Below are 26,856 nucleotides of genomic sequence, written 5' to 3'. Positions count from 1 at the left end.
CTTAGAAGTAAAACTTCAACATTATTGTGTTCGCTTTTAGGGCTAAACTATTACATCCCTAGGTCCCTACTTGAAGGTACAAGGGATCATTTGCTAATGGCACGATATTTCGTTAAGCGAGGGCTTCTTATATTACATCTGCAATAATCGAAACCATTTTCGAACCATTGTCTATTGAGACAATTTAATACCCAGTGTGGCGTTGTGAATTACCCGGTACATGTCGCGGCACAGAAACGTAAGAGCATTGTATGATGATGGTACGCGTTATAACTGTTTTGATGGAAACTGAACTAACAAATAGATGTAGATACTTATGACGAAGCCTTCGCAAGTTCAGTTGATGATGACTATACAATTTCCCCGAACACATCAGAACGATACATATTTAATCCTGACAGTGTATTCAAGCAAGACATATCAGTATCTTTAACGAATGTCAAACCACTAAGTTTCACAGCAGAGGATTTCCCTGCAAACGATTCCGAAAACTTCAAACCAGGCAAGTTCTGTTTATTTTTTAAATATCGATTATTCACTGTCCACAGAAGATTCTCCTGGTGTTGTGTCTGGACGAATAGGGTCTTATCAGGGATTTGATTTCTCCGTACCAAGAAATAACGAAGTTACGAATCAAAATGATAGCGTGCATGGCTCTGATGAGGTGTTTGGCAACAGTGATCTTTTTGATTCAAGTGGGTTATCACCTTGGTTTATTTCTTTACCAAATCGTAGGTAATTTTAAACCTTTGAACACAAGTGTCGTTGGGGGAGATAAATTAGTGGACAGTACAATTTCTGTAAATAAGTCCAGAGTAGAGGAGTTGGATTTTGAATTGCTTGACCGTTTAACTTCACAATCCCCGTCAACTCAGCAGTCGTTTCAGAAGCCTGCTAAAACTACAGTTAGTATACAAGATACCACAAGTCGCCTTAAGTCAAAGTCAACTAACCTTCATTTTTTGTCGAAAACAACTAGCCTTTTTAGCTCCAACTGTAGTATATCAAAGTTAGCTGGCATTACAGCTTATGATATGCCGATAAAAACTGTTGACAGTACTGGGTGTCTCATAGGGTATAAAACTCCTAGTTTCTTTGGCTTGTTGATGTCGTCGTATACCGCTAATAAATCGAAAGGATTTGATGGAATGTTATCAAGGTTTTCAAACATTATAGTCCGCACCCGCTCACCCATTTATAACTACCTATTCGCACCTCGTACTGTCTCTGGATTTGTTTTCGATATTCCGGAGCCAAAGACTTTTGAACGTTGCGGTTCAAAATTAGCTAGTGTAACGACAAGGCCTTGCAGTCAACGAAAAGTCACGGCACACGGTATGCTATACATTATGTATTCGTCAGTTATATATTTAACGCTTTTCGAGTATAGCAGAGATTTTCATCTCGTAAAAATTAATGTAGGTAACAGTCACTTTAACAAAACAGTGTTACTGTGGGGTTAGCCCTCATGAATAATGATGCAGATTTATGGAGGATTTATTTTATAAACAAAAATTTTCTCTATACTTCCATCAAATAATCTCAAACAAAAACTTTATTATAATATTTTAGAAATAATGTGTCAGTTATCTGAAGTTGCTTACTTGTCCTGAATGTCTGGAGAAAAGAAAACCAATTATACTACCGTTTACATTCACTTACCCTTTGCTACCCTTTAGATCCTAAGTGTCTAAATTCCTCATAATCTTCGTTGTATTTTACTAATTTATATTTTATCGAATCGTATCTCTTTTACCTGATCTCTTCTGTAACCAATTATACTGTTACTACGCCTAATACTCTGAGATTCGCCCTGAAGATTTCATCTTGCAGTGCTAGTAGGTTATGGTAACTTAAACCGAATTGCAACTGCTAGGTTCTACGTTGTGTTTGACTTACTGATTAATCCTATGTGCTAAGTATGTTTGTACGTTCCAAATTAATGCAACTGTAACAATTATGAGACCGTCAATAAATTGAGAGTTTTATCTAGCTTATTTATTTAAGCACATAAACATTGGTACAAGGAGGTATCAAATAGATATGCGTCACACAAATCATTCGATTTGTGTGAGGGTTGGAATACTGCCCGAGTGCCCAAAATGAAGCTTACTAAGTCAGTTTAACTTAACAGAGTACAAGAAAATACATAAACTATTAAGTCTTGAAATAATATTGGAAAAATAGATGGTTTCCAACTCTTTGAATCAATCTAAATTTACCGTATCTAACTGTCAAATCTTACTATGTTGAACAACCTAGCGATTATTCATAAAATGATTACAACAGAGGACGAATAACTAGAGGATGGTGCTAATTTTTTCTGTTGGGTCTGAATAAAGTCCCGATTTCTATTTCTCCAGTGTCGTATATCCACTCAAACATTTTATAATGGAACTGGTTTGTTGTCAGCCTTCTCATATGTTACTGGCTTGTACGATTATAAATTACCTGGTATGTGGTGTTAGAAAATGTTAGCATATCACCATGTTTATCTATCAGTCATGATTCTTCAAGATTAGGCTTTTGCAGCTAATTAAACATGAAACCACTGTTTGCTATTATTTTCGGAGTAATTCTGGGGCACATCGAATATATCTGTGGATTTCTACATACCAACCAATAGGTCGGCTGGTAATTCATAGTCAACGCAGGGCAAAAATGTGTACTGATCCTACATGCTACATCCCATTAACTTGGCAAAGAAGGGCATTAACTCAATGAAAAGCAAATGAGAGGAAACAATACCAACCGTTGTTCATATCTGATCATGAAAAATACGGCTCAAAACCAACAAATCCAATTAAAGAATGAGTAATTATGAATCACGGTCAACTCGAGATTTTGAAAAAGATAAGTTCATAATATTACAGCGGTTTCATCGCATAAGCAATTGTTCGCACATAGTTGTAGTTCAAAATCATATCATAAGATCGGTTCCTTAGATTTGTGCCTTAAGGAGGTTTTACTGTTGAGTTAAACAACTAAAATTAAGAAGTAGACCTTGTTAAGTGGTTACGAGTAGTCGATAGGGTACCTTGGATTTAGGTCTTGTATTATCTGGCACTCATCAGCAGGCTGTGCCCCCAATCTTGAGAAAATTGATGCTAGGTAACGGAGGATCAACTTCCTAAAGATTACAGTTATACTTTAATGGTGAGAACCAAATAACACGAGACCTGGATTTAGGGTTTCCTATCGACTACCTCCAATCACTTAACATCTCAACATAGTGCACACAATGTGAGGTCATTTAGACTAGTCGCTACAATGCAACTTGATTGACAGAATTCGATCACCACTAAAAAGGACTAAACAAACATGACAAGTCACTACTCAGTAATGAGTCAACTGTAAGTGGATTTTTCATCTTGTCGATTTGTTTAGTGTCTAATTTATGCGATATAAGGTCAGGGAAATAATTGATACTTCTTTTTGTATCAATCTTGATTTATGCAGCTTTAGGTGTACCTCAAGCACGTCCTACAGAAGAGGTCAATCGTGCTGATACGTCATTATTAAATTTATCACTTTCTCAGAAATTGACGATCTCTAGTCATTCTGATGAACGTTCTAACTTCTTACGTACCCCGGGCAATAATTCAGCAACTCCTAGCAAACCCATTGACCGGCATTCTTTGGTAAGCGAATATTCTAAATTGCATAAAGAGTCAGCAGAAAAACAGATTATCAATCTTATTGTTATGGGTAAGTTTAACTGTAATTTTTCTTGTCTAAAATTATTATTATTTGAACACAAATATTGATCCAAGGGGCACCAGATATATATGCGCTACACGAAAAATGTCATTTGATTTGTGTGATACTGCCCAGGTGCCCAAACCAAAGAAGATGGTTTTCTTAGGGAACCACACCCCGAGCCTTTGACCTAAAGGTCTGATCTACAAGGCAGTGCATCAATGTAAGGAAATGCAGTCTCATGGTAGCCGGTGACCAACTATTGGTTCATACGCCATTTGTTCCCTCAGGATACTGGAGCCCATGTGCACCATTGGTTTGGAGTCAGGGTTTTCCGACTGCCCTAGGTGGATCCTCTGTATTCACCAACCCGGTCAAATTGCCGGATATTCGCTTTTCGTCCTCTCAATTTCGTAAACAACAGTAATGTCACGAGAAGGCAGTGAGTAGGACTTCTCTGGCAGAGGCTGTATACGCGTGGCCATGTGAGAGTATTTGGAGAGGGAGAGCGGACTCTCCCCACTCTCGACCGTACCAGGGCATTTGGGGGCTTTTCTTAAATGCTATTATTTCTATGCTTTTTCACTGGATAATAATTACCTTTATAATTTTATACTTTTGGTGGTTAGTAATAGTTGTTAAGAGACCATGGAATTGGTTTTCTTGCTAGTTGGAACTCGTCAGCAAGGAGCCTCTGGAATCTTAAAGGAACTAATGTGATCTCCTGAACTTTAACTTGGTTCTTTGGCTTCGCAGTTTGAGATGCTACCACTAAGTTATTCAGCTCACTACTGACCTGTTGTGGAACTATGGTATTTACAGAGATTGATGGCGTTAGTGACCAATTCCTGTGTGTCTAGTCCTTTGGACTGGCCGAATCGTATTTGTTGGAGTGATCCAGAAAATTTCTCGCAATAGACAAGAAAGGCTCAGGAAAACATTAAGAAGCATTTTATCCAATCAACGTTTGACTAGAAGGTTTGCTAGAAACATCACGAAAGTGAAAATTCACATGTAGGGTTTCTGATTGGCTGATTACTACAATGCTACTATGTTTAGTAGCATTCCAGGAAAACCCAAGGACTTCTAAAATACTATAAAAACCCCATATTTTCTGTACATAAATAAACCTTTGGCGTAAAGTGCTTATCGCCTATTTTGCGCCTTTTCTCTCGTGTTCAAGTCTCTGTGTAGATTTAGCTTGGGGGTTACGAGACTAGCTTAAGATCCGAGTATAGCGTTCAATTAGCAAGAATCATCACCATTGCTTGATAGCGATTGTGATTCACATTTTTATGCAGACACGTATCAACCTCGTCTTTAGTGAAGAGACAATGCTTCATTTGTTGGCCCCGTTGTAGGGAGCAATGTCACACAGACTCCTTTTTAAATTAATTTCCGGTCTGTCCAACATAGAATCTTAGCCTTGTCAAAGTCATAACAAGTCAGCTATTTGCCCAGATAAACTACCTTTCTAAAACAAGATAAAACCATAAGTATACAAAAAACAGTTGAAACAGTCTATTAGACGAGAATAAAGAGCGAACAGTAACTAGAGGATAGGGAAAGTGAATCACCGAAACCTAATATCGTTTATGACACATGAAAGATTGTGATTGCTGAATGAACAAGATATAGTCATACAAAGTCAAAGAGAGTTGATGTGGTGGTAGGTGTTTAATGCTGTCGTTGGTGTTTTTTTATCGATCACGCCTTACACTTCCCCCGAAACGCTCACCACATCCATTGTGCCTGGATCGTCGTCGTTAAACAACTGGCTTCTTTAAATAAGCATAAGTTGCAATTGTTCGTTTTGTTCGGCTATACTAATGTCGTCTACTTTTTTGTATCATGATTATACATTCTTGCTTGTAACTGTTCAGTATACTGTTTATAGGGTTGTAAAAACGTTTCAATATTCATCTTTAAATATAAATATGTATATATTTGTTTTTCTTTTAAATAGGACATGTGGACGCTGGTAAAAGCACTCTAATGGGAAATCTACTATGTTTGTTAGGACATGTTTCTAGTAAACAATTAGCTAAATACCAATGGGATGCACAAAAACTAGGCAAGGCATCATTCGCCTATGCATGGATTCTAGATCAAACTTCTGAGGAAAGAAATCGTGGCGTTACAATGGATATTGCACAAACTTCATTTGAAACAAAATCAAAACGAGTAAGAGATTAAAAGCATGATTTATATATTCATATTTTTGTGTGATTATATCTATGCTTTCGAAATCTACAGTATATGAAAATAGATTTTCTGATGCCTAATTTGTGATTTCCACTGTGTTTAAGGCTAATCCTAGTCAATCTTTTTAGGTAAAAACACTGGTAAAGTGATACAGCAAGACTATAATTTATGGATGAACCAATCAGATTTAGGTTAGCAGGTTTTGGATTTTAACGCGGAATTCATTCATCCGTATGGTTAAACAACATTTTGACATTACAGCTGATGTTAGATCGTGATGAAAGCCCTTACTTTAATTCTTAGCCCTAGTGTCTAGCCGTAAATCCTTATCCATATTCTCCAAACTAATTTATAACCTTGATGTAATGCTAGTAAGTTGGTCAGCACTCCTAAGGTAACTTAAGGATCCCTCAAAAGTCGTCCATAAATTATAATTTAACCGCTTCATCAACTGGATCTTTTTAGACATGTATTACGGATATTCATCACCATTTACCATAATAAGTTATACTAGGTAGCATGGGGGAATAGGTCTGGAAAAGGCTAACAGTAACGAAAATAAAACATTTAGGATCATCAACCTATGAAGTTATTAACTATTAATTTGAATGATGTAGTTCAGTCTTCGAATCAACTGATTATTAAGTACATATTTGTGTGCTTGACTTCGAGCCACATTCTAATTGTGAGGATTAGTTATACTACAACCTGGTTGCCCCAACTAAAGGAGATGAAACTGAATTAAAACTTCCAACTTGGAAGTCGAATATCTTAACCACTAAGCCACTGCTAATCGTAATCTATGGTTACAGAAGATAAGAGATTTAGCTTGAAATCGGTTGTAGTGACACCGATGTATTCATATTTATGCTTTCTGTAGATCTTGAGCTTTAACATTATTTTATACTTCTCATTTGATTTAATTCATTCTCTTGAATCTATAGTTGTTAGACTTTTGTTTTCATCAATGGTACAGTATAATCTTTTTATCAATCTTATTAAATTGATATTTGTGACAACTTGGTTGGATTCACATAACTGAAGAAGTTGTATATTGGTCATAACTGACTAGATGTAGTCAGTAGGTTTTCTATATTGATGACGGGAGTAATATATGTTGACCACACTGTAAGGTAAAATAAAAGGCTTGAAAAGACTAGACTACCATACTATTAATTATTTATAGAGAGGTACAGGCTTCTTTATCGAAGCTCATATTCAGCTTAAATTCAATCGAAACAATACATACTTTATTATCTTGTACTTTCTTTACGTCAACATATAATTCTATACCTTTCATTCTTCACTTCCAGTCTTATTCAATCATCAAGTATACCTACAAATTTGTTATGTGATACTGTCAAAATATAAGTAGATAGTATATGACTCAGATCTACATTCAAACTACAAATCCTTCAACTTTTAAGACGTTTACTAATGTTTCCAGTGAATTTTTTGAAGTATTAGGTGCTTCCTTGGTTGATAGGAACTGATGGTATCTGTATTTTCCTTTTACTTTTTGTGTATTGAACGGTGAGACTTAATTAAACACATAAATTATAGCTAATTAGGTTAAAGTTTTAGACCCCAATTCATTTCACTTCCAATAATTAAGTCAAAATGATGTACACTAGCTTGTACTTTGCTATCGAGTTATATTACGTGTGATTAAGTAAACATTTATGGGTTAATTTCTACTCTATTAAAGTCCTGTTTCTTGACTTTATTTACACATCCGATGATTTATATTTGTGTGGTGGAAAGAAATACGTGTAGGTGGTCAGAAGATGTTCTTAGCAGTAAATGGATAGTGAGTTACTCTTAATAAAATTGTCATCAAAGCAAGAAGTTCCCTTCTCTGTATCTTCTTCCTAACCTTGAATCATTGCTTACTGTGTATTGAAACGTTACTTATTTTTATTCGATATGCAAAGGTTGCTCTAATGGATGCTCCTGGACATAAGGATTTTGTTCCACAAGTTATTGGTGGTGCGACTCAAGCTGATGCTGCTCTCCTAGTTATCAATGCTACTCGAGGGGAATTCGAAACTGGAATTGGTGCTGGAGGTCAGACAAGGGAACACGCTCGATTAGCTCGTTTACTAGGGGTTTCTCGTTTAATTGTCGCTGTAAACAAAATGGATACAGTAGAATGGTGTCAGTCACGATTCAATGAAATTCAGACACAAATATCTAGTTTTTTAAAATCTATGAATTTTTCCGGAGTTATGTATTGTCCAGTGTCTGGGTTGGTCGGAGCTAACTTAGTACCTCAAAATTTGTCCAGTAGCAGTAAAAACGCTTCAGATACAAGTTCTAACCTGTTTACGTGGTATACGGGACCTTCGTTACTCGAACTTATTGGTAAGTAGTGGTTCTGAGGTTGTTTACCATTTACTGCTTCTGGAACTGTTGGTGCCTTCATTTAAATGCTATCGATATGAGTTGTGAATTAATTCCTCATTATATTAGGTGTGGCTCTAATGTCCTTACAAACAATCTTGTTTCTAAGTCATTGTCTTCGTTGTCATAATCAAAATCGGACCTGTTCATCGTCCCTAGTTGTCACATATCAACAGAAAAAAACAATGGTTTCCAAGTATGTATTTATTTATGTTGTTTCATTTTTGGGTTGCAATAGAACAATCAAATCTGTACAAAAACCATCTTGTCTGTTAATTATTTTGAATGCATAACTTACATTCACTTGATATCCACTGTCTTAAAGATGTTTGGCAATTTCAGTTGTGATGACTATACTCCATTTCAGCCATAGGTTTCTAGGAACATGTTCAGAAAACCTAGTAGAATTCCTTCTCTTCTCCTTCTTATACACTTACTACCTCAGATACATGCAAACTCATAGATACATCTATGCACCCCTTATTATCATTATTATCTAATGAGCACACTGGTCTGTCGAAATTGAGAATCTATCACTTTTAAGAAATTTGGTGGAGGCTCAATACATATTTTGACATTTCATGGCTTATAAGTAAATTCCAAGAGATTCTATACAATCAGAAACCGATAGTACCCTCTAGAATAACAACGTGCATGCTATAATTGAACAATTATATAAACTTCCTACTTGCAGGTTGGTTGGATTATAATGATGTAGCTCATACCAAAAAAACTATAAATACACCTGTTTCTGTACATTTCGTACATGTACTCATAAACGTTTCCCCTGCTTTCATCCATTCGTTCGATTTACAACTATAAGTGATAAGAATACGTTTAAGTCAAGTATGATTACCAAGTTTAGAGTTGATATTAACTCAGAATTGACATCATATGATTGTCTATATATCAAATGTCATTCATTGGTTTTCAAAACAACTTCATGATCATCCTATTGAGATGGACTTCTCCCTTTTCTTTACTAATGTATAAGTTTAAAAAAAGCATTTTAATGGTTTTGTTCAATTATAAAGTTTAGTTTTCATATTATTCATATTAATGATAACATATTTTGACTAAATAATTTATTTAGATTCGATTCCACCACCAGAAAGAACTGTTGATGGACCTTTTCGTTTTGTTGTCAGTGATATATTTAAACCTGCTGGTTCCAGTGTACCGATGGTTGCTGGACGGGTTATATCTGGAGCTATTTCTAGCGGTGTAAATATACCTACAAGTAAGGTTATTTGCTTGCCAAGTGATGTACGAACTTGTGTGAAATCTATCAGATCATTGTGTAATACTCGTACAAGTCAAAATGATGCTGAAGGTTAGTTTATTGAAGTGAATCGTTTCACATTCTTTCTATAAACATAGCATATATATATAAGAACTCTCGTCTAAATTAGAGCGAATAGTTTCACAGTATTTGAGCGCCGAGTTGATGTAAGACATTAAATAGGAATAATATATTTGTAAAATCTCAGCGAATGAATTTTAATTAAATCCAACGTTTCACCTGGCAATCTGATCCAAACTTTTTCAAGGAATTATAATCAAACATCAAAATTATCGAATATAAATAGGTAGGTAGTACATGGTTCTCCGAGTTCATTATACACTGAATAGGTCATCCAATCAACGTTAACAATGTCTAAATTAGGTATGTGTAAGAGATATGCGATGTGAAATGATAAGCGTTAATATAACATATTGTATAGAAAAAACATAAGAGGTGAGAGGAGGAAATTACATTCACACTATATATTGTCTCTTATCAGTGAATTTATAAGGAAACCATACAATTTGTAATATATATGATTTGAACCATATCTGTCACAGCATGTATAACATGAAGATAATAAAACAAAAATAAAAATAATAAAAGAGTGAGATTTGAAGAGTGTAATTTTGAAACTGTATGTATGTGTCATTTTTAATGTTCCAATGAATTGTTTAACAATTTCCGATAAGATAACAGATTAGAATCATTGAGTGTAATTGTTGTCATTTTAGATAATATGAATTAGATAAAAAACATTTAAGGAGTTCAGGTTATTACTTATTAATGATTAGCTGCCATAGCACTGCTAATTGTATTCCATCTCTCCTATTAATATTGTTTGGATTAGCCCAAATGTATAGGGCTTCAGCTGTTTGTCTTTCCTTATAGTGTACTTAATAGATATAGTTTGTGAACAATAAATCAAATCATTATCGATGATGTGACTGATTATCATCAAATAGACTTAATAATTCACTTGTGTCATTTGTGATGGTTTGAATGTTTCTATTCATAATGTTAATCAAAATCCTTATGCTAACTAACACTGCGTTTTAGGAAAAGCGGTTACTTTGACATACAATAAACATACTTAATCACTGTTCGTTTATATAAATATATGTTTTTCAGGTGATCTTGGAGGCAAATTGTTAGATCAAGTTGTTAAATTTGCATTTTCTGGTGATCAAGTGGCATTGATGTTGACAGATATTGATCCATTTCAAACTCTTATTCCTGGTGATTTACTTACTGATCCAGATAATCCAATACAACCATCCACTTGTATTTCAGCTAAATTATTAGTATTCTCTATACAACAACCTATCACAAAAGGTTATCCTGTAAGTGTAAATTGTTGTCAGTTTTGTTGATTGTTGTTATTGTATTTACTGTATTCTATTCACCCTATGAATCTTGTCTCATTTACGATAGTTGAATATGATTCAATTAACAATATCATTTCTAGATGTTACTATGTTTTTCCCAAATGAAACAACTTGTCTTGTAGATAGTATTATTTTTTTATATTTTATTTAAACACATAAATATTGGTACAAGGAAGCACCAGATATATATGCGCCGCACAAATCTCATTCGATTTGTGTGAGGGCTGTGATACTGCCCAGGTGCCCAAACTGAAGCAGGTGGTTTTCTAAAGGGACCACACCCGGAGCCTTTGACCGAAAGATCTGATCTACAAGGCAGTGGAGCATCGTGAGGGAATGCAGTCTCATGGTAGCCGGTAACCGACGGTTGATTAATACGCCATTTGCTCCCTCAGGATACTGGGGCCAGCCCATGTGCACCATTGGTTTGGAATCAGGGTTTTCCAACTCCCCTAGATGGACTTTCCGTGTCCACCAACCCGGTTAAAGCACCGGACATTCGCTTTTCATCCTCTCAATTTCGTAAACAACACCCGTGTTGCGAGAAGGCAGTGAGCAGTACTTCCCTGTCAGAGGCTATATACGCGTAGATAGTATCATACTTATCTTCTCTTGTTATTGTGTTTTTCTATTTGCATAGTGTTGGATGGTTTGTGAGATACGCTTATATTTCAACAATCGATTTGTATTCTCCGATATTTTCTTCATATGTAGTAGAATAATTCGTTCTGTTGGTTTTTCTATTTGATTTTGCGTACTCGTTGATAAGTTCGATAAATATTATTTGATGAAGTTGAATGAACAACTTCTTTTGAAAGATGGTGCCTTTCTTCATTTCTCCGTACAATTGGTGTGCGGTAGTACGTCTTCGCTCTTTTGATTAGAAGCTGATTTTGCAAATTTTTCTATAGTTGTCATTGTATTTGGGAATTTAATTTGTATATGTGCGCTTCTGGTATATTTGAGCATCCAGTCTTTCTATAATGGTTCTGGTTTTCAAGACGATTAAATTGTCTAGCTGAGAGAATACAGTCTCGCTGAAATTCTTGCTCCTGTTGTTTTTGTGTTGAATCGAGTGAACAGGAAGTTTGTTTGCTTGTCTCATTGATATACTTTCATCGAATATCATATCTTTAATATAAAGTTTCAGACTAACTGAATTTGCGTAACTATCCAGCATAATCATATATTTATATATATCTGTAAAAGTATAATCATTTATTTTTTTATCAGAAGGGGGTTTTGTGGAGACTTTAGTAATTTTATATAGTTGGTCTATCGGTTAAGTGCTCTGGCGCGAGACTGATGGGTCCTGGGTTCGAATCTCGCTCGCGAGGCGGGATCGTGGATGCGCACTGCTGAACGATGAAACGGTCTTAAAGCAGTGCTTCCAGGTTTTCCATGGTGGTCTAGCTTTAGTTGACTCATGATCCCAACTATATAAAATTTTATTTTCTGTCAATAATATATTTTTACATTGAGGATTCCATGTCAGTATATGCCTTGTGATACAGTTCGATGCTTTCTGAAATATTATGTCATATCTACCTTCAGCGTCTTTTCTTAATTTCATCTTCATCTGGAAGCTGATTTAATTTCTGTCATAGTATGTTGTTACTGATAGTATCGGGCCAACAGATTTGGAGTATCTTGTGTAGACAACTGTTTATAAATACTTGTACGTTTTCGATGATGTTTGTAGTAGTTCTCCGCGGTCCAGCTACTTACAGTTGAACTTGCTTGATGTTTGTATTGAACATTCTAACTTTGATGTCGGCTGACATAATAAAATAGAAAGTTCATGTAGAATATAACTATAATGAATTTTGATAATATCATTTAACATAATTGTAGTAAAATCCACATTATTTGAATCACATTGTGATTATCAAGTAAAATGTAAAGGAATTCCTTTTCACTACTGATATGCATATACAGTAGTTGTATGTAATCAAATAAAAAACAATTTTTGGGTTGTGTGAACAAATTAATTTTTGAAGTATAACTTCTGTCATATTTAGTGGGTTTTTCTCCTTGCATATAAGTGACAATGTATAAAAGGCTATTATTGGTTAGTTTTAACTGTATTATGGTATTTCCATTTGTATCACCGGGTAAGTAATGCAGTTTTTAGGAAGCGAGTACTAGGTAAGGATGGCGAATCGATTGATGAAGTAGTGAAACTTCATCAGTTGAGATGGCTGGGACACGTATTGCGTATGCCCAACCACCGACTTCCCCGATGAAAAATGTTTTATGGTGTAGTAGTAGGTTGGAAGAAAGCTAGAGGCGGCCAGACCAAAACATGGCACAAATCCATGAAGTCACTGACAAATGGACTGAGCCATGTTGGTAGGTGTAGACTACATGGTTGGGATTCGCGAGATGATAGCAATCGATGATTAGAGACCTTAGATGACATGGCTCAAAATCGTTTGCAATGGTGAAGGTGCATCCACTCTTTGTATTCTATCAAATTCTAATCTTCTGAATTCTTCATGTCCATTTCTGTTTTTCTCTTTCCAAATTTATTTCACTGGATTATACTTCTTGAATAACATCTTCAAACCCTAATCTTTCTAATTACTGCTTATACTCCTAATACTTCAACCACTATGGGATTTGAATCGACAACTGCATCTGTGTGTTGATGTGGTATGACAACTCGAACTGATGTACGTACGTACGAAGTTCTACGTTGTGACTGACTGACTGACTGGTTTGTACACATTGACAGTTAGTATCCAATTTTCATTTTAGAATTGTAAATTGAATATTCCCTATTTATCTCTTTTCAGGTTATATACTATTATAATTGTGCCAATGTAGCAGCCACTATCACTAAATTAAAATCTATGACTCATCGAGAAAACAAAATAGAAAAAGTCGTTCGAAAACCAAGGTCAGTCAGTTTGTTGCTATCTTTCATTCATATTAAAGAAATAATATTTAATCAGTGATAATGCATATTAAAGCAAATTATTCTACAGATAGAATTCTATCATCATAATCTTTGATTATGATCCTAAAGAGTGTAGCCTTAAGATAACTTGTTTTATAAGAATTTGCTAAGATGTCACCTAACACATTCTAGACAATTATCTGCCTGGTAATAACTTAGTTGTGGTGTGGGGTGTGTTACTTATGTCTGTTGACATGAGTAGTTTGTAACGCCAATCAGAAGTGGAATGTTTAGTAAAAGAAGGTTGAGAAGATCAAATTGAAGGGAACGGGAGTGTAAACAGAGGGTGAATGTAATAACAATAAAGGAACAATGAAGTTTGAGACAATTGATGGAAGATCTGCAAATGAAGTACTTAGTGTATGATTTTTTACATTTTACGAAAGAACTCTGTAATTTTTCATTAAATACTTGGATCGTGGATTGGTTGAAGTTGATATTAACACCGTGGGATGCCGACTCAGTGGTCTATCGGTTAAGTGCTCTGAGGCGAGACTGGTAGGTCCTGGGTTCGAGTCTCGCGAGTGCGGGATCGTGGATGCGCACTGCTGAGGAGTTCCATAATGGGGCGAAACGGCCTTAAAGCAGTGCTTCCAGGTTTTCCATGTTGGTCTAGCTCCAATTGACTCATGATTTCAACTATTAAATACTTAAATTGGTTTTCCCCACCTGAGTTCTTATTCACTAAAGCAGTAACTTAAGCACTCAACTTCGATAAAAGTTGGCACGGATTTATGATCTTTTACATCTACTTTAGTTTATACAATTTAGTCGTCTCATCTCTATTCTATACAAGATTAGTGTAATTCAAAGTCTGAAATAGAAGTATGTACTTCCGTCCACCTGAATTACCATAACATCTACCAATGTCTTCAAAACATTTTAGTGTTTTCTAACAGAATGCTACACTATACACTGATTTAATGTACATATTAATTGAATTCAATCAAACCTATTTAGTTAGCAATTGGTTTATTAACTTCACTCCTTAATATGACAACTATCTTTCACTTTTTGTATAGATGTTAGATATACTACCAAGCTAATCATACTAAAAGCATGGGTAGTAGTAGTCTATAAACTTGTTGAATAAATTGTGGTTCAGTAACACGGCCGGTATCATTTCTACTCGAGTGTACCATCATAACCCAGGTCAAATGACACTCAGAAACTTTTAGCCTTTCAAAACATATATAGCTCTCCTTCTTCCTTCATATATATAACAAGGAGAAAAATAGCTATCGCTATATGAATGAAGATTATCATTTCCAATGACGAATAAGGTGATGGCAAGTGTCAAATCTTTAATGAGAAATACATTGCGACAATGCAACAGTTATTGGTATGAGACACGTTAGTTTCGGGAATAATAGATTAAAATGTTTTGTAAGGAGATTTGTACCGTTTAAAAAAAGACTTTCATTGACTAAAGGTACCGGTATTGAAAAAATTGTAACACATGGAGCGTTGAACATTTTCACACACGTATGGGACACTTTGTTACTAGTACATTTAAGGACCCAAATCAAATTCGAGACAGATTTCTTAAGATCTATTGAGTACTAGCTATGGCCTCCAAATGCCTTGGTACTCCTGAGAGTGGGGGAAGTCAGCTCTCCTTCTCGAAATGCTTTGACAGGGCCATGCCTATACAGCCATTGTCGCGGAAGTCGCACTGACCACCTTCTCGCGGCGGTGTTGTTTACGAAGTTGAGAGGACGGAAAGCGAATGTCCGGCGCTTCAACCGGGTTGATGAATACAAACTATTCATCTAGGGTATCTGGAAAACCCTGATTCCAAGCTAATGGTGCACATAAGCTTCAGGATCCTGAGGAAACAAAAGGCGTATGAACCTATTGTTGGTCATCGACCACCATGGAACTGCCACCCCTGACGTTGCTCCACTGCCTTACGGATTAGATCTACAGGCCAAAGGCTCGAGAAGTGCCCCCTAAGAAAGCCATCTGTTTCGGTTTTGACTCCAGCGTAATATCCAAGCTCCCACACAAAAAAATTCGATTTGTGTGGCACATATGTATTTGGTGCCCCTGGTATCAATAGGTGATTAATAAATATCCGTTTGTGATCGGTTAACTTAGATAAACCCCAGTAATTCATGAATTATGCCGATATGTAGTTTTAAAATGTAAAATATAGTATTTCATCTGTCGGGTCTAAATTCATGTTGACTGCAATACCGATATGTTATTTTCTGTGGAGAGTCTTAGGTGCCCTCTCTAATGTGGAGTCCTGGACAAGCAGACCCTTTGAAAAAAAGCAGAAAGTGCGCTTTATTCAATGTATTTGATCGCCAAAAAACATTTTTATGATATTATGTAGTCTGAGTTTTTGTTGCGTAATGTGCTTGAAAAGTTCACAAATTGCTAGTGAATAATTTTCTTAAATATTACTTTGTTTGTATTTATTTCTTTAATCTTTAGATGTCTTCTTGGTAATTGTACAGCAAATGTAGAGTTGACATTTGAAAGACCAATTTGTATAGAAGTTTATGAAAAATGTAAACCTCTTGGACGATTTATGCTTCGTGTTGGCGGTGAATCAATTGCTGGTGGTACTGTAACAAAAGTAAGTGGAAAATATTAATTTAGCACTTATAAAATCTGTCTTAAATCCTGAGTAATCATTAGTAGCAGTACTATACATTATTTAAAGCGAAATGGTTTGGATTATCCGGTTGTTGATATATTAACTGAAATTCGATCCGTCTTACTTGGCTTATGTGCATCCTATGCGGATTGCCTCGATATAGTCATTATGACGCAAGTTTTACATAGAATAGATAGACTATAGCTGGCAGTATAATCCAAGACGCGCTTTTCGTCCTGTTTGGAACTCATCAGCGCGGGATAATCTGAACTATTTCAGATTGCATTAAAACTCATACTCATTACATATGTGAGTGGCCATCTAGACTCAATAGTTAATCGGATAGCACGATGGTGTTCAAAGCTAAAAGGAAGTAGGTTCGAATTCCGGAGTGGATATCAACTCTGAAGTGTAAATCCATCCAGTTGACGATCCTCAAGTAAGATGAAAGACCCGTCTTGGATTTCACTACTAATTCGTTTATTCTGCATTATCCACAGTGTTTTGTTTCATAACAACAGGTTCATAAAATTAACAGTTGTTCACTGTCCATAATTAGATCTGTTTTATCAAAAACTCAAAAGTTTCATGAAATTCACTGAAATAACGTTCGAATTCACTTGAATAATGCACTCAAGATCTATTCGAATAAAAAAATCATTGTTACGTCCTTGAATCTGTCTACCCACTTTAGTGCCGAGTATAACTGGTCTAATGTAGATTAAGACCTTGACGCGATAGGCTGACTGGCTTAATCTTGAGGCTAGTATGCGGGAGTTCGAAGTGGGGGTAGAGAGACGAAAACTATTCTATCCCTGATTGGCTGGCAAGCACGCGTGCGAGAGAGAAGACGAGGACAACTGGAACACTAATCACTTTATTCCAATCCCGATCTAGCACTCGAATTCCCAATTCAGATTAATGTAAAAAGATACATGAATAAATAGATGACTAACCTGACCATAACGTACAATAATTAGGAAAATACAGTTATGTCCAAAACTGGTGGATTAGAGTAGAAAATAGAGTACAAAAGGTTACGTCTAAATTACAATAGCTTTGGAACAAAAAGTGCTATGGCAGTGAATCATACATCAAACGAAAGCTTATGATCTGCAGAATAGACTAGGGACAAAAGTAAATGTTACAGTTTTACAAGCTTTGAATTAAATGAAATAACGTCCACAAAATTAGCTTCCGTAGTTTGTTAAGGCTTCTTGTTTCGCTGTTCACATCAATCATCTTAGCTACTAGGAAATATTTATACATCAATGGTTAATGTACAATAAATCAGTTAAAACTAAGCTTAAATTCAAGTTGGTGATAAGACAATAAACATCTCTCACAAAGCAGTGGTTAAACGTCAAAAAAGGACAGGTTTAAAATGATTATCCAAGTAACAAAGAAAAAAATCTCTTTATTTCATTCGATAAGAGAATAGTTAACTGGTCGATAATTCATTTAACTACTATGAAGAGGTACAAGCTAAGACGGCTAACTACTGATTACTAGGTAAAGTAGTCTAATCATAAGGCGAGAATTTTACAGCTGGTTACTATCGAAACTACTAGTCATCAATGTGAACTTACATATTTACGTCATTTTGCATTAAAAGTTGAAGTAATTTGAAATCATTCAATTTTTTTATTTTTCGGATTACTAATTCTATTTTAAGTAGTAATTTGTGGGCCAGAGTCATTCAATTATCTCCAACGCAGAACCAGGCACATACATGCATCGGTCTAAGTTTCCACACTTCATTAGCACAAAAAATGATCACAAAATTCATATAATTAGTTACTTCAATGCTCGTAATATATAAAAGAAAGACTGCATGTAAGGATATGATACAGGAAGAATTAGTTGGTAGAAATAAAGGTACGAAGTAATTTTAATTCCAAGTTTTAAGGTAAGACAAAGAGTGTATACACCCACACCATTGTGATCGATTCTGAGCCACGTCACCTAGAATCTCCAACCATTGGTTACGATAGTCACGCCGATCCCAACCAAGTAGTCTGTATTTACGAACATGGCTCAGACTAGAAGTTAATGACTTAAAGAACTGATGCCACGTTTTAGTTTTGCCGCCCCTAACTTTCTTCCAACCATCTCCAATACTGATAAACAATCCTGATGTATGATTTATGTGTGTGTTTAACGTCTATCAGCCAGTCAGTCACAACGTACATCAGTTCGAGTTGCCATACCACATTAGCACAAAGATACAGTTGTCCCATGGTGGTAGAAGTAGTAAGAGTATAAGCATTATGTGAGAGATTAAGGTTTGAAGATGTTATTCAAGGAGTATAATACAGTGAAATAATTTTAGAAAGAGAAAAAAGATAAAAACATGAAGAGTTCAGAAGATTAGAATTTGGTAGAACACAAAGAGTGGATGCACCTTCGCCATTGCAAACGATTTTGAGTCATGTCATTCAAGGTCTCTAACCATCGGTTGTTATCTCGCGGGCCGCACAAATCTCATTTGATTTGTGTGAGGCTTATTATACTGCCCATGTATATAAACTCTAACGTTTTTACTACTGTCTCTAACCATCAGTTGTTATCATCTCGCGGATGCCAACCAGGTAGTCTACACCTACCAACATGGCTCAGTTCATTTGTCAGTGACTTCATGGATTTGTGTCACGTTTTGGTATGGTCGCTCCTATCTTTCTTCCAACCTACTCCTGCACCATAAAACATTGCATGTCGAGTCAGACGTTCAACGTCTATAGTATTCTATGATTATTTAAATGGTAATTTAATATTCATATAAGTAGTTTACTTGTTAATTCTTGTACAAACTACTATTTATTATAATAATACATGTCTATGATCAATAATTTATCTATTTATCTCTCTTTGTGTATAGATCATTCCATCAAAAAAGGAATCATCTAGTTGATCTGTAGAAAACAATCAAACAAATGGTATCTTATGAAGGGAAGAAGAACAAATATGTTCTCTTTGATTGTTTTAATATTTAACATACTTAATGCCAGAATGTCTTTCATTATTCAATGTTTAAAACAGCTACTATTATAAATATTCATGTATTCAACCTTCAATACTTGTTTTCTTACGCTTCACTGTCTATTTATTTCTGATCTTATATCAATGATACTATTTCAATTTCCAATGGGATTATAAATGTTAATGGTGTATGTTATTGTAAAAAACAAACAATTAAAATATTATTGTATTTGAACCAATTGTTGATCATCGACTATCATGGGATTGCATCTCCTTACGTTGACCCACTACTTTGTGGATCAGACCTTTAGGTCGAAGGCTCTGGGTGTGGCCCCCCTATTAAAATCACCTAGTTTAATCTGAGCACTCGGGCAGTATCACAGCTCGCACACAAATCAAGTGATTTGTTTGGCACATATGTATTCGGTGCCCCTTTGTACCAATATTTATGCTCAAATAATTAAAAAAAGTAATTTGTAGTTTAAGTGCAATGGAATTTGTCTTTGTGGAAGATATATTCGCCCCCCAACTACATAGTCTTAACCATTTATACATTGCTATTTATTCAAGGGATATATATATATATATAAGTATGGAGGTTTGTGGAGATTGTAGTATTTTCACAGTTGACATTGGCATCGTTGGATTCCGGCACAGTGGTCCAGAGGTTAAGCGTTCTCACGCGAGACCGGAGGTCTTGAGCTCGAGACCCGCTTAGGGACTTTGGATGTGCACTGATGAAGAGTCCCATACTAGGACGAAACGGCCGTCCAGTGCTTACAAGTTTTCAATGGTAGGCTAGCCTGAGTTGACTCGTGAATTCAACTGTGGATATATACATATGTAACTTCATTCTTTTAATAAGTCAGTGCTATTTTCCGTTTGAAAAAGTTAAAGAAAGTTAGTGATTAACAATATGGAATGTGTATCGACTTAAACTGTTGCAGTTTACATATATGCTATTCCTTTTATTGCCCATGATTCAATAACTGACTGAATTTACATTGTCGGTACTTAATTAAGATTAAAAAGAAACAATACGAAAGAAGTGAAAACAATAAGATTGATATAATAACCAGAAAAGACACGAGCAAAATTGTCAGTCAGTCAGCTACAACGTAGAACCAGGCATATTTATGCATCAGTCCAAGTTGCCATAACCTCATCAGCACAACAAGATGAACACGGGATTCATAGAAGTAGTTAATTTAGTGGTGGTAATATACAAAAGGTTGTATATAAGGATATAGTATAGGAAGGAAGATAGATATGAAGCAATTTTAATCTCAAGGTTTAAGGGAAGATAAGGAGTGTATACACCTACACCATTGTGATCGATTCTGAGCCATGTCACCTAGAATCTCCAACGATTGGTTACGATAGTCACGCGGACCCCAACCAAGTAATCTGCATCTACCAACATGGCTCAGACTAGAAGTTAGTGACTTCAAGCACTGATGCCACGTTTTGGTTTGGCAGCCCCTAACTTTCTTCTCACACAATTTAGCAAAATTGTGTAAATATGTAAAATGCTATTTATATTAAACTAAACAAACACCATAGTTGTATCCACAATTATATTAATAAAAACACAAGAGGAAAGTGTCTTCTTCAAATAAAAGAATCAACATGAACTTACTATGAATTAATGTAAAATAACCAGTCTCTCAAAGTCAGCATAGACTTAGAGACAAATATGTGTTAGCTCAAATTGTTACTATGTTAACACGATGAGATGAAACATGTACGCATGTATCAAATTGAATGATTAATAGTTAATGAAAATAATTTTGTAGTTAAATTATAAAACTTTAAGACCTGGAAGCACTGGACGGCCGTTTCGTCCTATTATGGGACTCATCGGTGGCAGTGTGCATCCACGACCCCGCCTCGCGAGATTCCGACCCAGGACCTATTAGTCTCGCGTTTAACCTCTATACCACTGAGCAGGCATCCAACGGTGTTAATGTCTAACTTCAACCAATCCACGAAATCGAGCAACCACTCATCAATGTCTTCAGTGAGTTGATATCTCCCAACAGACCTGGTTGAACTCCACTGGTTATTGCTTCTCGCTAGAACTCCAGCTAACTCCTCTTGAAGCCAGCCACTAGTGAGCATATGATTATTATCAGAAGGAGTGGTATAGCTTCAGTTGACTCATGAATTTAACTCTGAAATTACTAAAATCTCCACAAAACCCCTGATAAAACCAAGAGTTGGGGAGTAAAAAAATATTAGACAAGTGGAAAGCTAATTCTATTATACGTAAAGCGGATGAACATTTAAACAGGAGTATAAAACTAATGTTTCAGTACAGTATACAACTAATTATTAAAATAGGATTTTAATGTAACAAAAAACAGTACAGAAAAGATAGTAAGTAGATTGGTACGATTGATGGCCACCAAATGTGTTGATGCGGTCAAGGGTGGGGAGTTCCCTCTAAAAATGCCTTTATATGTCCCTGTGTATATAACCACAAATAGAGAAGTCCTACTCACTGTCTTCATGCGGTGAGGTTGTTTGCAAAATTGAGAAGACAAAAAGTGGATATCCGGCGCCTAGACCAGGTTGGTGAATACGAAGGATCCACCTAGGGAAGTTAAAAAACCCTGATTCCAAACCAATGGTGCACATGAGCTCGAGGATCTTGAGAGAGCAAACGATTTGTAAACCCATTGTCGGTCACCGGTCAATATGGGACTGCATCTCCTAACGTTGATCCATCTTTTTGTGGATTAGACCTCTGGGTTAAAGACTCGTGGAGTGTGCCACTAAGAAAACCACTTACTTGAGGGTGTCAGCGTCTTCGTTCATAATCATTTTTAAACATCAATAATGTGTATTGAATAATGAGGAGTTATCTTCAAACTGTTGGTTTAATGGATGGATAATGTCAGAAAATGAACGATCACGTGTGATCAGAGGCAAAATGTAATTGTCGTACCTACCTAACTCACTTGAACTAAATTTCCGAAGTAGCAAGAAAACCTTCCAAGCATCATCTTGATTGGCAAAATCGAATTTAAATAGGTTCACTTAATGCCTAAACCACATGTCAAAAGTGACGTTAGTATCGGGACCATAGTGAAATTCATCAGTACCGTTCTCGATTCCATCATTTTAGGGTGCGGTAGTAGAATTAGATGTATGAGGTAGGGATAATTTTCGTATGTTAACATTTGAATAATGACTACTCTGTGTAGTTCATCTAATTCCCGTGGCATTTTGTACGAATATTGGAATGGCGAATAAATAAGCGCGATTGATTTTTTTGAACGAGTGCTACATGTGCCTAACTAAACAAAAGATACTTGTTGGTAGAGAATTACTTAAAAAACTAGGTATGGTCAACACAGAATGCAGCATCAGTCCATGAATAATGTGGGCCCCCAAAATGCCCTGGTATGGTCGAGAGTGGGGAGAGTCCGCTCTCCCTCTCGAAATGCTCTCACATGGCCACGCGTATACAGCCTCTGTCAGGGAAGTCCTACTCACTGCCTTCTCGTGGCATTACTGTTGTTTACAAATTCAGAGGACGAAAAGCGAATGTTCAGCGCTTTAACCGGGTTGGTGGATGTGGAGTGTCCACCTGGGAGAGTTGGGAAACCCTGATTCCAAACCAATGATGCACATGGGCTAACTCCAGTATCCTGAGGGAACAAATGGCGTATGAATCAACCGTCGGTTACCGGCTTACCATGGGACTGCATATCCTCACAATGCTCCACTGCCTTGTGGATCAGAACTTTAGGTTGAAGGCTCCGGGTGTGGCCCCCTAATAAAATCACCTACTTCAGTTTGGGCACCTGAGTAGTATCACAGCCCTCACACAAATGAAATGAGATTTGTGCGGCGCATATGTATTTGGTGCCCCTTTGTACCAATATTTATGTGTTTAAATAAATAAATAGAAAAAGTACATATCCTTAGTTGGTGCGTGCTCAATTACATAGATCTCTTTAAATGGAACACAGTACCCATTCACTAGACAGTATTACAAACAACTATTTGATGTTAATGAAAAATGTATTTTACAAAATATAAGCGTATCGCAAAACTAATCATCTGTGTATAATATTCTATCTACAGAAAAGATTAAGAAGTAGAATTGTTCTTTCTATTTTTCAAAGTCATAGATAATAAGATATAAAGGGAAAAAATTAATCAGCAAAATACGAATCTGTTGGACATCTGTTTTTCTATGAAATGTTTATGTTCTCTTTTCTTAGCCAACCTTACGGTTTGGTCCACTTTGATCCCAATACGCTTTTGAACGCATTTCATGTAATCTAGATAATGTTCTAGAATAAGCAAACAAATCTTCATCACCTGTAAATATTGGTGCTTTCACATTAGTTGGATGATCCTAGAATTGTCAGAAAGAAAATTGTATTAAAACAATGATAATATATAGGAAATATTACGATGATTATTTAAATTAGACAACACCACCTTGTCTGTAAATCAAGTCAATCGATTTGTGTGAGGGCTGTGATACTGCCCAGGAGTGGAAACCGAAGCGGGTGGCTTTCTCAAGGGGCCACTACTCCCCGAGCTATTGACCTATAGGTCTAACCCATAAGGCAGTGCATCAATGTAAGGAGATGCAGTTCCATGGTGGTCGGTGACCAACGATAGGTTCATACAGCATTATCTTCCAGGATCCTGGAGCCAATGTGCACCATTGGTTTGAAATGGGGGTTTTCCAACTTCCCTTGATGGATCCTTCGTATTCGCCAGCACGGATAAAGCGTCGGTCATTCGCTTTACATCCTCTTAATTTCTTAAACAACACCGCCACGAGAAGGCAGTGAGTAGGATTACCTTGGTAGTGGCTGTATATGCGTGCCAATGTGAGAACATATCGAGAGCTGACTCTCCTTATCCTCGATCGTACCAGGGCATTTGGGGTCCTGTACAGTTATACGGAAACAATCATAAAGCCTGCACATTTCCTCAAACTAACATTATACGATCTCATTGATTGATACATGGTATACACCCGTGACTTGACTTCAATATGATAGAACCGCTAATGCTGTAGACAAAACATATCCTACTTATGTCATATGTTTTATCGTTAGATCCTGTTAATAACAACACGGACATAGGAGTCAAATACGTGTGTTTCAGACGTTTAGATTTCATGCATTCATTTCGATGAACAAATGAGAAGCAGAGAAGGCAGATATCCCTACTCAAAATATTACACATTACAAGTGTTTATATAACTCAAAATAAATAATACATAGTATGACAAGAAGACAAGTGTTGGACAGAATAAGTAAACAGACACACAAACAAGTCCACGCAAGGCATATAAGCGTAGAAATACAATAACGTAAATATACTAGAGATCACAATTTCCTATAAAAAAAGTAGAACTGCTAAGATGGTAAAGAAGACTCAATAGTCACAAGCTGATTGAGTCGATTGAAAAGTCAGAATCAATCACATGGATGCATAATTAACACAGAAGCTGCTACATCCCAGTTATCCTCTAAATGCTAATGTAACCATTGCAAAGCAACGTTTTCAGGAACTGAGTATGAGTAGAACATCTTCATCATATGAGCTATAAAACGAAAATCAGCTAAAATTTCAGAAAAATACGTAGCATGTTTTTTTCTATTCTTAAAGAATGTGAATGAGTAAAAACGTTTCAAATCAAAGTACATATAAGTTGCCTTATCAGAAAAGTCAGTCAGTTATAACGTAGGAACAGGCATAGTTATGCATCGGTCCAAGTTGCCTTACCTCGTTAGCACAACAAGATGAACACCGGATTCATAGAAATAGTTAATTTAGTGGTGGTAGTACTTATCAGAAAAGGGGTTTTGTGGATTAATAGTAATGTTAATAGTTGAAATCATGAATCACTTGAAGCTAGACCACCATGGAAAACCTGGAAGCACTGCTTTAAGGCCGTTTCGTCCTACTATGGGACTCCTGAGCAGTGCGCATTCATGATCCCGCCTCGCGAGATTCGAACCCAGGATCTATCAGTCTCGCGCGCGAGCGCTTAACCACTAGATCATTGTTTATTTCATTTATTTAAACACATAAATATTGGTACAAGGAAGCACCAGATATATATGCGCCTCACTAATGTCATTTGATTTGTGTGAGGGTTATGATACTGCTCAGGTGCCCAGACTGAAGCAGATGGTTTTCTTAGGGGGCCACACCCTGAGCCTTTGACCTGAAGGTCTGATCTACAAGGCAGTAGAGCATCGTGAGGAGATGCAGTCCGATGGTAGCCGGTGACCAACGATTGATTCATACGCCATTTGTTCCTTCAGGATTCTGGAACCCATGTGCACCATTGGTTTGGAATCAGGGTTTTCCAACTCCTCTAGGTGGACTCACCGTGTCCACCAACCCGGTTAAAGAGCCAGACATTCGCTTTTCATCCTCTCAATTTCGTAAACAACACCCGTGTTGCGAGAAGGCAGTGAGTAGGACTTCTCTGGTAGAGGCTATATATTCGCGTGGCCATGTGAGAGCATTTCGAGAGGGAGAGCGGACTCTCCCAACTCTCGGTCGTACCAGGGCATTTGGGGGCACTAGACCACTGAGCCGGCATCCAACGGTGTTAGTGTCTAACTTCAACCAATCCACGAAATTGAGCCACACATCCACCAAATTTATTCAGTGAGTTACTATCTCACAACAGATCTGGTTGAACTCCACTAGTCACTGCTTCTCACAATTCTTTTTTTAGAAAAAACTTTTCTATCATGAACTTACCATATTAATCTTTAAATCATCTATTAATTGACGATGATTAAATTGTAATTCAATAGATGATGTATCATTTTTAGATGATAATAATAATAAATTTTCAATTGAACAATTAGCACCAATAATAAGACGTGTATGTGTATCATATAGAACATCAATTAAATGTGTAAAACGTTTTAAACTTGGTAAATTATGCATCCCCATTTGTGGTACATCATATAATATAATTGTATGAAAACGTTTAGCTAAACTCATATAATCAGCAGCACCTAAAGGCTTTTTTTAATGAATAGAAATTAAAAAAACAAAAACAAATATGATAATAGATAGGAGGGGGTTTTGTGGGGAATTTAGTATTTTCATAGTTGAAATCATGGGTCAATTGAAGCTAGACCACCATCGAAAACCTGGAAGCACTGGACGACCGTTTCGTCCTATTATGGGACCCCTCAGCGGTGTGCATCCACGATCCCGCACTCGCGAGATTCGAACCCATGACCTACCTGTCTCGAGCCGGAGCCCTTAACCGATAGACCGGGATCGTGGATGCGCACTGCTGAGGAGTCCCATAATAGGA

The 26,856-nt window shown here is 36.4% G+C and overlaps 2 protein-coding genes across 3 annotated transcripts in view; one reads left to right on the top strand and one right to left on the bottom strand.

Annotated features, from left to right (window-relative positions):
* On the top strand, positions 1-19,554 carry Smp_130790.1 (eukaryotic release factor 3-related (erfs) (hbs1-like); the record flags this gene model as incomplete). 2 transcript variants are annotated; one of them, XM_018788969.1, is made up of 11 exons in its annotated part: positions 1-260; positions 305-451; positions 549-695; positions 3,460-3,708; positions 5,666-5,883; positions 7,839-8,268; positions 9,401-9,640; positions 10,724-10,935; positions 13,779-13,882; positions 16,385-16,529; positions 19,429-19,461. In XM_018788969.1, the coding sequence occupies exons 1-11, from the start codon at positions 221-223 to the stop codon at positions 19,459-19,461; spliced, it is 1,965 nt and encodes a 654-aa protein (XP_018654460.1). In that variant the 5' UTR covers positions 1-220. The 2 variants fall into 2 exon arrangements, with proteins under 2 accessions (XP_018654460.1, XP_018654459.1); XM_018788970.1 differs by having other exon boundaries at positions 1-695; positions 19,429-19,554.
* Positions 19,555-23,545: 3,991 nt separating this feature from the next.
* Positions 23,546-26,856, bottom strand: part of Smp_015780 (putative atpase n2b) — an 18,506-nt gene continuing 15,195 nt past the window's right edge. The window contains 3 exon segments of the mRNA XM_018788968.1: positions 23,546-23,901; positions 26,286-26,537; positions 26,542-26,555. Of these exon segments, the coding sequence (XP_018654458.1) occupies positions 23,761-23,901; positions 26,286-26,537; positions 26,542-26,555 (407 nt within the window). The 3' untranslated portion in view covers positions 23,546-23,760.

Source organism: Schistosoma mansoni, chromosome W (assembly GCF_000237925.1).
Source record: "Schistosoma mansoni strain Puerto Rico chromosome W, complete genome".
In the NCBI taxonomy this organism is placed as follows: Eukaryota; Metazoa; Platyhelminthes; class Trematoda; order Strigeidida; family Schistosomatidae; genus Schistosoma; species Schistosoma mansoni.
This window is presented reverse-complemented; position numbering and strand designations above follow the sequence as displayed.